This window comes from Spermophilus citellus (assembly GCF_964194105.1).
Source record: "Spermophilus citellus genome assembly, chromosome: 5".
Taxonomy (NCBI): Eukaryota; Metazoa; Chordata; class Mammalia; order Rodentia; family Sciuridae; genus Spermophilus; species Spermophilus citellus.
The window spans coordinates 54,971,434-54,985,856 of record NC_138186.1 but is presented as its reverse complement, the minus strand read 5'-3'; the positions used below and the strand labels follow the sequence as shown (position 1 = coordinate 54,985,856).

The 14,423-nt window shown below is 37.8% G+C and overlaps 1 protein-coding gene across 1 annotated transcript in view; it reads right to left on the bottom strand.

Annotated features, from left to right (window-relative positions):
• The window catches only part of DNAH8 (dynein axonemal heavy chain 8), a gene marked incomplete at its 3' end in the record, with an annotated part of 273,605 nt that overhangs the window by 101,805 nt on the left and 157,377 nt on the right, over positions 1-14,423 (bottom strand). The window contains exons 61-68 of the mRNA XM_081294489.1: positions 13,447-13,673; positions 11,508-11,626; positions 9,085-9,188; positions 7,482-7,658; positions 5,176-5,343; positions 4,385-4,600; positions 1,021-1,158; positions 288-415 (exon numbers count right to left, since the gene is read on the bottom strand). Coding sequence (XP_081150615.1) covers positions 288-415; positions 1,021-1,158; positions 4,385-4,600; positions 5,176-5,343; positions 7,482-7,658; positions 9,085-9,188; positions 11,508-11,626; positions 13,447-13,673 — 1,277 coding nt within the window. The remainder of the gene's footprint in view (positions 1-287; positions 416-1,020; positions 1,159-4,384; positions 4,601-5,175; positions 5,344-7,481; positions 7,659-9,084; positions 9,189-11,507; positions 11,627-13,446; positions 13,674-14,423) is intronic.

Here is a 14,423-nt window from a genome sequence, read left to right as displayed (position 1 = left end):
TGGAGTATCCAGATTGTTCTGACAAATCCCAACACATCAGTTGCGCCCACATTGCCAGACCACAGCTGAGATTCCCAGTGTTTCATGGGATTTTCTCCATTCTCTACTAAGCATGTGTGACTCCAGCTCCTTAGATGGAGGGATTGAGAGGTGGACAAGTGGACATTCAGGAGAAACTCATTTCCCCATGGAAATGGCTTTATGTTCTTTAATGTCACAAAGAGGGAGGTCTGGAAGGAAGACTGACTGAGAAGGAGGGCGATTATAACAGAAAACAAAATTCATACCTATTAATCTGAGCCTTGAACTCTCTACTTTGTTGGGTCCATCGGACTTTTTCTCCACTTAGCCCATCGATGAGAGTGGACGCGGCCTGCATCTTTTTCCGGCACATGTCCGCATCATTGAGCAGATCCTGCATCACAAGAGGAGAGCGTCTCAAAGAACTTTCTGAAGTGCTTGATCAAACACCCAACACATTCACATAAAACTACATGGAGGAATTTCTGAATTTACAAATAAACTTAATCTCAAACTAACACAGTGACAGATCTTGACATACTTTAAATTCTGATAATCCATTCATGGCATGGTGATTTTAACCTTACAAAATTTCAAGAAAAGCAATTCTCTAAGAGAAAATCCAAATCATGATAATTAAGATAGTATTTCTAATAAATATGTTCAAGACAACAACATAGAAATGATAAATATTTGAAATGGTAGATATATTTGTTTACCTTTATTTAAATATGACACAATGTACACATGTATTAAAATGTCATATGGTACTCCATAAACATACAATTTCCATGTTTTTCATGTATCAGTTTTAAAATTTATTTAACCTAAGATAGAGTCAAATCAATAAAATATACCATCTTAAAGTCTTGGATTTAATAATAATCCTAAATTCTTTGCAGTTTACAAAGCATTTTCTCCCAGAAAAATCCCACGCAAGGGTCATGTGCTGTCACCAGCTTGAACATCATTTCAGTAATTTTGTTTGCTTGATCTCACCATTTTCTCATTCATGGCTGCGTCAAATTTTGCTTGCACTTTATCCAGCTCGCCTTGTTTCTCATCCAGCAGGGCCTGTGCCTTCCCTAACTCAATGTTAGCAACGGCTAAGCGGCCTTCCTGCTTGGCCAGGTTCGCCTTGAAAGGAAGAAGACGGGGTTCAGGTAGAGCTCTAAGAAACTTTTATGATTTTGATTGGTAAAGGGTAACCTAAGTGACAGGATTTTTGCGGTAGAGAGTTCTTTGGAGGTCCTCTGCTTCAGTATTTGCAGCTGGGCAAGCAGAGCACTCTGGAGATATTTCATTAATCATTTTTCTTTCAATTATTGATGTTCAATAGAGAAATCAGGAAAAGTACAACAACTCAGAGAAAAAAAACACACCATGATTTTATTCAAAGATAACCTGTGAATATTGTATGAAGAAGTTGGTCAGTGAAAATGTTTTATAAAGCATGTGAAAAATTTGAAAAAAAAAAAAAAAGAGAAACTAGTGTCATTTTGATCATTTCCCCATGTCCTTAAACATTTTTTTTTTCATGATATGGCTACAAGATAACCCACAATATGAATGTATCATATTTACTTAACCTTTTTCCTACTTTTATGTATTTCTCCCCACCTCCATTTTGAATTCATATAAATAATGCTGTGATAAACATTATTAAGATATGTCAACATTTTGAATTGTTTGGTAAATTTCTTTGAAATGAAATTACTATGACAGCAGTTTCTCATTTTTTCCTAAATCCTGAGATTGGTAATTATACCGGGGATTGAACCGAGGGGCACTCAACCACTGAGCCATATCCCCAGCCCTTTTTATTTTTTATTTTATTTTGAGACAGGGCCTCGCTAAATTGCTGAGACTGGCTTTGAACTTGCCATCCTCCTGTCTCAGCCTCCTGAGCTGCTTGGATTATAGGCATGCACCTCTGCACCCCACAAATTTCTTACAAATTTAAAATAATTAATCAGTAATCTAGCCTAGAGCTTTTGGGGGTAGATGTTCTTTGATAACTATCTCATTTTCTTTCTTGATGTTTATTTGATTTTAGCTGTTTTCCCAGACCCTTCATTTCATTTAGATTGTCTAATGTTTTCACATGTCATTATGAATAATTTGCACTTTAATTACTGAAATCTACACATCTATGATTATGTGGATTTATCTTTTGATGTTTATTTGTTCTTGTGGTTTTCATCTTGATTAAATTTTCAGGAATATATCTCTTCTTTATTTTTGCAGAGCATCAGTTCTTAGATTTGCTCGTGAATTCTGCTTTTTCTCTTATCTTGTTTTAAAGTTGTTTAATTCTTTTCTGGTTTCCTTAAATTTTGTGTGTATGTATGCTGGTTAGTGAGTGTGTACTTTACCTCTTCCATGGAATGTTTAGTTTATTTGATGCATTTAAGGGCTGAGAATGTACCATTTTGGTTATATTTCAATAGCTTTGGTACTTAGCTTGTTTAAATCATTCCCTAAATAGAAATGACTGACTTTTTTAAGGGTAAATTTTCCAATTTTGATTTTTCTAATGATGATTCTAATTTTTATAGGTTTTTTGCTTATAATCAGAGAGTGAGGCCCCAGGAATTTTTGGTTTGGGGGAATTTAATAAGGCCTTCTTGAATATGATCAATTTTTATAAATGTTTCTCAGGCACTAGAAATAATTTCACATTGTTTATACTGAAGAAAGTTCAATGTAGCTATTCAACTTTTAAAAATAATATTATATAAAATATCTGCATAGCTATTCATTTATGCCCACTCAGGACTGGATCCATAATTTGAAGAGCCCAGTAAAAAATTGTAATGTAGGTGTCCTTGTTAAAAATTTATCAAGAATTTCAAGAGGAAAAGAGTAAAGCATTAAAATGAGTCTGGACTCTTCTAGACACAGGCCTGGTTGCAGACACACCTGTGAGACCACCCCTAAGTCTACAGATCTTCCAAAGATTGATAGTGTGTTCTGTGACCTCAAGTTACTTTATGATTTTTTGTTCATTCCAAGTTAAGATTCTAACAGATTGCTTTAAATATTTTGATGCTACTTTCTTTCTTTCAGAAAGCTTATTAAGTCTTTGCCGTGGATCATGATTTTTATCAATGACACTCTTGTGCCTTTTTTTCCACGAATTCTACATTTTTAATACCATGTCTCTCCCTTAGATCTTTTTGTTTGCATGAATTGATTATATTTTCCCATTATTTCCCTTTGTTACAACTTTTTTCATTTTTAATTTTTTTTCTCAGCATCACCTACACAGAGTAGATACTTCTGTTAAGACTTCTCATGAATGACAATCACCCCTGTCCACCTACCCACCCATTTTTCATTCCACAGAGCAACCACCCACAACTCTTAGCTCTGTGGAGTGCAGGGGTTGAGTTCTTGCTTTGTGAGTCATGGGTACCTGGTGGGTATTTTATAAATCCTTACTTTCCTAAGAAAGCCTTTCTGTTCCCTCAGACATGAAGGACAGCCTGGGTGGGTGTACATGAGGTGTGCGCATGTGCACACCACAGACCTCAGTTGCATCCTTAAGAATACCTTATTGTTCCCTCATAGATCAAGCACAGCTCTGCCTGTTACTGAATTCTTGGACCACAGCAATTTCCTTCTCAAAACTCTGCTTATGTTTTTCCATTAGTCATGAGTATTTAAGGTTGCCATGCTGATTTCTCTTCTTTTGTAAGGGACCTTTTAAATTCCATTTGACTGCTTGTCTCTTAGATGGCATAGAAGTTTCTCTCTCTCTCTCTCTCTCTCTCTCTCTCTCTCTCTCTCTCTCTCTCTTTTAAATTTTGAAACATTTCTAGATGTTGACCCTAATTTTTGTAAGTTCCATTTTGAACAGAGTACTTGTCCTCAATCCCAGAACTTCATCTTCAAATTTTAAAGAAAGGGCAAGTTTTCTGTGATGCCAATTTGATTGTTAGTCCCAATAAGTCAATTTCCTGTTGAAGTTAACAAGTAGGTTTTGGTTTCTGGTCTGCATTGCCAAGAAACAAGTAACAGAAGCATAAAGAAGAGGACATAAGGGCTGGGGATGTGGCTCAAGCGGTAGCGCGCTCGCCTGGCATGCGTGCGGCCCGGGTTCGATCCTCAGCACCACATACAAACAAAGATGTTGTGTCTGCCGATAACTAAAAAATAAATATTAAAAAAAAAATTCTCTCCCTCTCCTCTCTCACTCTATCTTTAAAAAAAAAGAGAGAAGAAGAGGACATAAGAGAAAAAGAAAAATTGGGTTGCAAGGACATCTATCTATATCAGCCCAACTGTGCTTGGTCTGCTAACAGCAGTGATACTGATATTAATTAAATGTTGATTGGCTGGGAGAAGGAGGGAGATTTACCTTCAGAGGCAACACCTCCTTATTGATGCCAAAGAATGTCACCATAGCAAGCGTCCAAGATAGCAGACCAGCCACATTTCCACAGACTTTTTTGGCACTTTCAAAAGAGTAATCATCCATACCAAAATATGGCAGTAGTAATTCAACAGTCTCTTCATTTATGGTGTCCTTGGGGAACTGTTGCAGGCTCCACAAGAATCCTGTCGCACTCATCAGCTGAAAAACAGATCCCCAGCCTGTTAGGTCTGGGAGAAGAGAATTCTTTCTTCCTGACTTAGTATTCACTTCTAAATGGGATTTTTTCAGTGATTCACTAAAACATACCAAATCAAGACTACTAGCAGTGGTAAACCTAAATCTGCAAATTGCAAATTGTCTTTCAGCTTCCACAGTGAAAGAGTAAAGAAGAAAAGCCATGTACATTTTCTGTTTGGTAGAAATGTCTGAACATTGCCAACCACACAGGACCCCTTTTAGAGATGGCTGAGTTGACACCAAGGCTGTGCCAACACTAGCCATTGGTTCTGGAACCATTTTGTAAAAAGAAGGCATTCAGCAAAATGAAACCCACTATTATGTATAATTATACTGCACCAATTAAAACATTTAAAAAAAGAATAATTTCAGCTTCAAAACCTACCCCTACTTACATTTTGGGTGATGCAGTTTAAGATAAACAAGCGCTTCAACATACAGTGATCAATTGGGCCTGCTGGCTCGTCTGGTCTATATTGAGTGTCCTGGGCTGGGAACACCTGATGTGCCTTGCAGGATAGATAGATGTCAATTACCTTTAATGACTCTCCCCATGATGGCTTGCAGCAAGGTTTTTCTGGATCCATCGTAACAGGGTCAATTTTCTTTTGAAACAGTAACAGCACACAGTCCATAATTCTCATAATGAGATGTGGTGGTTTTGCAAGTTTCCGGACTGTGGCAATATCATTTGGTTTGATAGTCTGTATTTGGAATGAGAAATCAATATATTTTTTTGTTGAGTCATATTTATAGTCATCTAGAAATCCAATTGTTTTAAATTAGGTAGAAAACCTTTAAAAATATTTTCTTCCCCAATCCCTGACATTATCCCCTCAAGGGTTTGAATTCCAAGACTTTATATAGTGGCTCTTTCATTGTTATTTTAGTATTGCAGTTTGTTTTTATTCCTTTCTTACATGTTGCTCCTAAATACCGCACTTAAAATATTACTACTATTCATTGCTCACCACTCCAGACCTTTGCTAATGAGCCCCACTGATGTGTTATATTTAAACATCTTGTATCTTCAAAGCACAGAGATTTGATAGTATGTGGATACTAAGAGAAGAGACAAAGCCCTGAATGTCAGAAACCTCACCTTCAGTCTTTATTTTTAAGGTTTCCCAGTATGAAAAAGGGAGTAATTATAAGGAAGACAAGAGACATTGTTATAGTATATGGCTATTACAAATATTTTTGAGGGCTGGGGCTATAGCTCAGGGCAGAGTACTTGCCTAGCACATGTGAAATACTAGGTTTGATCCTCAGCACCATATAAAAATAAACAAATGAAACAAAGGCATGCTGTCCTTCTACAACTACAAAAAAAATTTTAAAAATATTTTTGAAGGTTTCTATTAGGTTTGGAATAAGACATTGCCTGACATTTGAGGCAAGAAGAACTGAGATACCCAAGAATCAATAAACATCCAGAGACTCATTCGGTTCAATGATCTCACTCATTTATATGTTATCCGTGGGAACTACAAAAGGAGTGGGGGCGGAGGATGTGTCCTGATCATTGTGAAGTTTTTACTAAATGATTATCATAGAGTTATCCATTAATTTAACAGCTGCAGGAATTCTCTCCTATAAAACAAACAAACAAAAATAACCTTGGCTTTGTAATCTCCCAAAGAAGTCAGAGGAAATATAATCACTCTCATAGAGGATTTCTGCCATTATAGAAGCCTGGAGGTGATAGGAAAAGAATCAGAAGAAGAGCTAGAAATTTTCTGTGAGGAGTGAGGTCAGAGCTCAAATTTAAAGAATGACCCTTACTAGGCCATAAAGTTTAGGAAAAGCATTCCTGGCAGAGGAGAAGCACATTTATCAGTAACAGATGATGATTCTTCCAGAAGCCTGCAGGTATTTCTGTTCACTGGTCCATATTGTGGATGGGGACCAAATGACAAGAGATCACATTCAAGAAGGAGAAGGCACCACGTTGTCACAGCAGCAGAAGCACTAATATTTATTGAGCACTTTCTATGGGCCCCACAAACAATATTAATTACCTACAATGCTTACCTGAATCTTTCAAGGACCAACAGGATTTACCATCCCCAGGGAGACCCAAGAAAGTAACCTTGCTCCGGACCATTTATATAAGATGAGGCCGAAATAAGCAGCAAATACACATTAGCCTGTCCCCAAAGCAGAGTCCTCGTGGCTGCACGTGTCTGGCTCGGGAATTCATCCTAAGAGTCAGGGGGGACCCCAAGAAGGGCTCAAAAAGGGGAATGACACAATCTGGAGGGGATGCTGGAGGAACTAAGAAGGCTCTCTGTGTAACCTGACTCCTTCTGCTGTGGGTTAGGATACTGGTCTCCAGCTTTATTTCTCAATTCTCAGGGAAAGTCAATTTATAGAATGAGAGTAATAGTTTGTAAGAAAAGAGGACTCGAAAAAGTTTGAACTTAGAAAACTGAGACAATGGGAACATTTGCTTGCAGACTTAGAGATTATAAATCACATTAAGAATTCAGTTCATAGTGGGAAAGGGAGCAGAACATGGGAGGAATAGACGAACTGTAGATAGGGCCAAGGGGTTGGAGGGGAAAGGAAGGGGAATGGGGTTATAAATGATGGTGGAATGTGATGATCATTATTATCCAAAGTACGGGTATGAAGACACGAATTGTTGTGAATATATTTTGTATACAGAGATATGAAAAATTGTGCTCTATATGGGTAGTAAGAATTGTAATGCATTCTGCCGTCATATATTAAAAAAAAAAAAAAGAATTCAGTATGTTCGGTATTTGACTACAAAATCCCAGATGGCAAGGTGGCACCTGCTAGGACTCATTTGGGAGGGTGACAATGTGCTACTCACGTTTAGGGCGGCTTCTGCTTCTTCCAGCGCAGGTTTGGCGGCCTCAAGTTTGGACTCAGCGATTACTTTTTCACTATCTATTTCATCCACAATTTTCTGGGCTTTGTCTTTTACCTCTTGCACTTCATTTTTAACTTTGGCTGAAGCCTGAGCACTTATTGTGACTTCAGCTAACACCTGTTAAATTAAGGAAACATGAAGGTAAATAGAAACCTGTCAAGCCAAATTTAGAGATTTGCAAAGTGAGAGAATATTCAGTCAATGTAGCATAAAACATGAATAAGAATGAATTTATTCCTCATCTAAGTCATCTATATTTTAAGGTTTGCTAAAGTAATTCCTTTGAACAGTTTCGTGTATTCTTTCACTTCTAAGCTTTCCTTCGGCTTAAAATTAAATATATGTATACATGTGCATTACATATAATGTAATCACATACATGTAATAAATGCATATATATGATTTTAATTGTATATGTGCATGTCTTTAGTTTTAATTACATATATGTAACATACACATGCATACATATGTATATATTACATGTGTGACTGTATTATATGTAAGGATATATTTAATTTTATATTGCATATGTATACATATTTAATTTTTAATATATTACATATGTGTGTATATATTTAATTTTATATGTACAGATATACACACGTGTATACATATATACATAAATGTATAAACAGATGAACACATGTATCTGTATATGTGTATACAGATATATGTATATATAGTTTTTAATTTTTGATTTTTAAATTATAAATTATTCTTACATTTATACATAGCATGTCAATATACATTTTAAATTACATTCACAAATAAAGAAAAAACAGTATTTTTACTCTAAATTTCTAGATAATTAAAATAATTCAAGTAAGTATAATGGAACAAGGTCAGAAACCATATTAAGTCTCACGCAATAACGACAAAAACAGTTAATGTTCATTGAGTGCTTATCATATACTAGGGCTATGCAAGTCCTTCCCCTATGGTATGTTACTCATTTCAGTAACTGCTTAGGGTCAGGGCTTAGGTTTTTATTCTTTTTTGTGCGTGTGTGATGCTGGGGATTGAACCCAGGGTCTTGTGCATGTGAGGCAGGCACTCTACCAACTGAGCTATATCCCCAACTCCTTAGTTTTTATTCTTAACTGACTCTCAGTGGATGCTGAAAGCAGTTTGAGAGGTAGCTGTAGACAGAGGAGCAGCCATATATATTCCTGTCACCCAGGAGGAGTTAACCACACTAAGTCTTCCTCCTTGACACAAACTTTATATGAGACCTGGGTCATCCTAAAGCATGTAGGCATCTTGAAAGGAAGTCCAAATATAACCCATAGTCAATCAGAAATTCCCACAAGGAGATGGGAGGGAACGAGAGAGAGAGAGAAGAAAGAATCATCTTAGACAAGGTTAAGAATATGACAGTTTAGATATGCTTGGGTACAAGTTAAACAAAAATACCTCTGCAAACACTATCTTATCAGAATTAGTCTGTAGGTTTATACTTTAATTTTAGTAACGTTTTAAAATAATGCATTTTAACACTGGGAAATATTCCTCATTGGTAGTGACAGAATAAATGCAAACTTACTTCATCTGCTTTTATGGAAGCCACAGCCAATTCCTTCTCCTTTACTGCAAGATCCTGAGAGAGTTTAGCAACGGATTCACTTGCCTCCATAAGTTTATCAAGACCTTTACAGATACAGACATATGTGCTCTGGCTGAGTATATATACATACCTTTATCAAACATTTATTCAGTATTTACTATTTATAAGGCACTGTATATGTAATATCACAAACACAAGGTAGTTAATTATGGACAAAAGCTATAAAATATACATATCTTAGGAACAATACTTCTGAGAGTTTCAACAGGGGGAAAATAGCTGTGATTGAAGAATATCATCTATTTAATCCCCAGCACCACAAAAAAATGAAAGAAAAAAACTAAAAAATGGATTTAAAAAGAGAAGAATATCATTTAGTTACAGTAGTGAGAAAATCACCATGACATACTGAATAGGATCAATGTAGCCCCCAAACTTATTTGACAAACTTAGATGATCCCTGGTTTTGTAATCTTTTGTAGCAATCATTTTTTCCCTTTGTATCATGCAGCAGCTGAGGTGGCAAATGAGATAGAAAATACATTTTCTTTGCCATAAAAATGAAAATCATTGTAAAGCTTATATAACTGACTGGTTTTCAGTCCCCTGGAGCAAAGTAACTGGTTAACTGGATTTCTCTCATTGCAGCTGGGTTCTAGATAGTGCTGTGTGGGTAAAGGTCTAATATTCTGGTGTCTTGAGAGAGGACAAGCAGTCATTTGTATATTTTTCCAATTTGGAGGTGTAAATGCTTTCACTCTGGCCAATTTCAAGCGACCAAGTTTCTCAGTAGCTCATCACTACATAATTTTCAGATAGAATAGAAATAAATTTCCTGAAGAACATTAATTATAGTAAAATAGAGTGAAAATAAGAAGGAAGTAGGAAGTTTGGGTTATTTATTGTCTGCATTTTTTTGTTTCTTTGGTACCAGGGATTGAACCCAGGGGCTCTTAAACACTGAGCCATATCACTGGCCCTTTTTTATATTTTATTTACAGACAGAGTCTGGTTGAGTTACTTAATACCTCACTAAGTTGCTGAGGCTGGCTGTGAACTTGAGATCCTGCCTCCACCCCCAAGCTGCTCGGATTACGGGGTGCACCACCGTGCCAAGCTTGCCTGTGTTTTTAATGTAATTCATTTGATTATAAGTATGTATGACTTAAATTTTAATAAAGGCTATGTTCAACAAACCGATCAGAAATTCCTAAAAATTTACCAACTGGCCTTCAGGAGCAAGCTTCAGCACAGCACAGACTTTGAAGCCTCATCAGAAAAGCTGCGAGAAGCTGAGTCATGAGAAAACTCACAGGAAAGAATTTCTTTCCCAGTGTTTCTGTCATCACCAAGATCACAGACCTTAGAGCTCAGTTAGGCTGCGTGACCAAGCTTTAGAGGTGCTTCCAATGGTGTGGGCCACATGCTTTCTAAACACACAATTGGACGCTCAGAAAACCATTGCTCAGGTAAACTGCTTCTCTTTGGATTTCTGTTTCTGCTTCACTTTTTTCTTTGTTAGAAATTTAGGAGGCAAATTTTATGCAAATCAGATTGAAACCAAAGACTGAAATTGCAGTCAGGTCCCAAGAGCTGCCTACCCCCTGTCAGCTGCAGGCAATGGCTCGGGGATTATGCGGACTTGTGCCGAAGCTAAGAGCAATGATTCCAGAGGAAAAAATAGGCCATTTACATTTACATTTTTCTTCTGCCTAGAATTTCTTGAAGGCCAAAAGACCCCCAAGGGCAACCCTTAAAATTAGACACTATTAACAGTCAAGTTAGCATTTTGTTTTCAAACACAACAATATCCAACCAACAAATTGTTGGCATCACTATCAAACCAACCCAGGAAAAGACTTATTCCTCTTACTATGAGGTTTGGAAAATGACAAAACCCAAAATAATGAGGCCTGAGAAAAGGGGAGTGAGAAAGAAAGCTGTAAATTGAGAGCACTGGTCCTTTCCCAGTGCACTTTTTCCCGGTGAGAAAACCAACCCTGGGGAGGAGGTGTCCATCCAACCTAGAAAGGCAGTCTCTGGGAAGAGACCAAAACAAATCCTTTCCAGGTACCAACCACCGACCCCAGGCCTTCCATCTTGCCCAGTAAGATAAATCTCAAGAGACTGACCACGGACCCTAGTCTCCCTCCCATTTCGCCCAGTAAAACAAACCCCAAATTCCTGAGTGCCCAAGCTGACATGCTCATTAATGAAGTCACCTCTCAGGATAACCTGCATAAGCCCAGTCCTTTTCTTTGTTCAGTGGCTCATTTTCCACAAGGAGAGTGGGTCCCTCAGAACCATGCCACCATCAGAACCATGATTCCATTCCCGACTCAAAGAACGGAGCTGATGTGTGACGTTTGCGTTCGCCCCCATCTTTCTGCGCTAACACTTACCAATATTCATACGTTCTGCTTGGTCGTTGATAAATTTCACTTTGTCAGTGTAAATGTTTTTGTAGCCGTTTATAAATGAGAGATACGACTTGGGAGTCACATGAGCTCTTCGGCGGTATCTGAAAGTAGAATGTAAAGACGGCCACCTCTGTCATTCTGCTGTACTCCCATAAAATGTCCACGCGACACTCGACCCTCTGTGAAATCTGTGATTGGGCAGAGTGGTTCCTTAGCAGGGAGGGCAGCAGCTGTGCAGGCTGGAGGAGAGGTAGAAAGAGCTTTGCCTCTCTGATGTTTTGTCCCTGAGGGTCTCTGACTTGACCTTCACTTCCACTCTAGACTTCGGTTTCTACAGATGGAAACCCCAGAGAAGAATGTCTGCTGCACCCCTCCCTGAATTTGGGGAAGATCAAATCAAATAGCATATATGAACATACTTTGGCAACTTTAAGGTTCTGGACAAATATTACCCAGTGGTTGAAATGAATTTCTGTAATTATTTTCATTCAATTGTTATTTGCTGCACACCTCTCGACTACAAGATCTCAGCTGGGTGGATTTACAAAAGCAAAACCGCTCTCTCCCCTGATTCATTACACTAGCCTTGAAATCAAGACAGCCATGTTGGATTCAAATGTTCAACTCAGTGTGGGCTTTACTACAGGAATTATATTGACAGCAATAAACAAAAGAAATAGTTTTATGTTGAAGAAACTCAAGAAGAGCTCCTCACATACAAAATTATTTTACTTTTTATATGAATTGTTCACCTTTGGAGATTTTGAATGTTTTTAAAGTATTGTGGGTTTGTTTGTTTGTTTGTTTAGGAACTGGGCATATATATGACTATCATTAAAGTATTTTATAAAACTCTCAGGATAAACTTCTACAATTTCAGAGAATATAAAAAAATTGAAACATATGCCAAAAAAAATCCCAAAACAAAGAAATAGGTCTTTATAGCTACATGAAAGTGAAAAGTTATCATCACGGTTGATAGAGGCAGCAGGAGTTCAAGTTAAGCAACAAGAAAATTTTCCCAGTGGTAAGAATTAATGCACATGGACTCACTAGGAGAATCTGGAATTATTTAAGAGGGGTAGTGTGGGTATGTTTTGAATAAATGAAAGGGTCCAGGATAAACAAGCTTTTTGAAGCAGGGACTTCCTTTAAAAACCAATAAAAGTATTACCCAAACTCTATGCAGAAAGGTAGGCATAGCTTTTCTGGAAGGTTCTGCACCCCTCTCCCCCAACCATCCATTGACTCCAAGGGAGGAGCTCACTGTTCTGGAATCTGTGTGGGTCCACCTTTGTTCACATCTGTTAATCTGACACAGCAACTATGATGCTTTGGGGGAAAAGCTTTGTAGTTTTGAACGGTTGACACCAACTTTCACACAACGAACACACCATCACTGCTCTTTAGTGAGTGGTTTTCCCATAGTCGGTTAAAATTCTTTTTCATAATTATTTGACATAAGAGCATCAGAAAGACTAAGTCATGCAAATACAAAAATCTAAATGTTCCCTTAACATAAGGCAATAAAGAAACTTAAAAACAATGTACTTCTTTAATCAAAATAAATAATTCATTGGAATAAGAAACTAATTTTAAACAGTTCATAATGAATTAGTTAAGCCATTTTCAAAACAAAATTAAGCAAATGAAACAGAGAGATTCATTAAGCATCTGTTACTTGGAAGTCTGGAGGGCAAAGAGGTATTTATATGTGGGCACTAGTTAATTTTTAAATATCATTTATTTGCCATCTTTTAATACATAATCACTAGAAAATCAATGCAAGAAAACTCTAAATGCAGCTGGGACTTCATGCTCAATCCATAAGAAGAGCCTTTTACTGAATGTGATGTTTAATTCCTCTTTGGGGGAAATTCTATGGTTCCAACAGCTCCCACACTTATATAATATCACTTACCTTTGGAAATAACTTTCACAGCTCTCTGAAACCATGTCATGAAAGAGGCCCATTGTTTCTACAACTTGTTTTTTAATTTCACCAGAGCAGACAATATTATAGTCCAAAAGGAAGTAGGAGGCCACAGCAATCAGGGCCTCCTTGGGCCAGCGACTGAACCAATCCATGGTGCAACCCGATATCAAGCCGGGGAATTTCAAGGAACGGGCACGGAACTTCTCACCAACCTGAAGAGGGCAAAGTCAAAAAGCATGAGAAACGCAGAGGGGTTCTCGGTCAGCTAGAGAGAGATGGAAACATGCTGAGCCCAGGTGTGACATCGCAAACTACAAAAACAAACCCTTCCCGGGCTGCAAGGGCATATGAACTTGGCATTCAGATGAAGGGAGGTGGTGCGCTCCACTCTCCCTGCTCTGGGACTATATCTGCACTTTAGGATTCCATTCCAGGAACAGCCTTCTAAGAGAAAACTGGGAGAGAGAGGACAAGGACATCGAAGGGCCTGGACCCTGGGATGAGTGCAAAAGGCTATAGGATCAGATGCTTGCTCTAAGAAGAAAATTACTTAGGGATCCTGCAAAAACTTCCTCCAAATATCTGAGAAGAGAGGGACTGGGTTCATTTTGCAGGGTAAAATCAGAAGCAGAGGAGAAACGTACAGAAAGACTAAATTCAAATGATTGTAGAGAAGAGCTCCGGCAATCAGACTATCTAAAAATGAAGCAGGCAACCCTGTAGATTAGCGAGACCTCACAGAGCTGTCCAGTAGAACTTGGTGTGACAATGGAAATGTCCTATGTATGTCATTTCCAGTTTGGTAGCCACTAGTCACATGTGGTCATTGCATACTGGAAATGGGGCTAGTGGGACTGAGGACATGAAGTTTTATTTTTTTACACAATTGTAATGAATAAAAACTTAAATAGACAAAATGATTGATGGCTACTGTACTGGGCAGCACAGTGAAGTAGAGATAT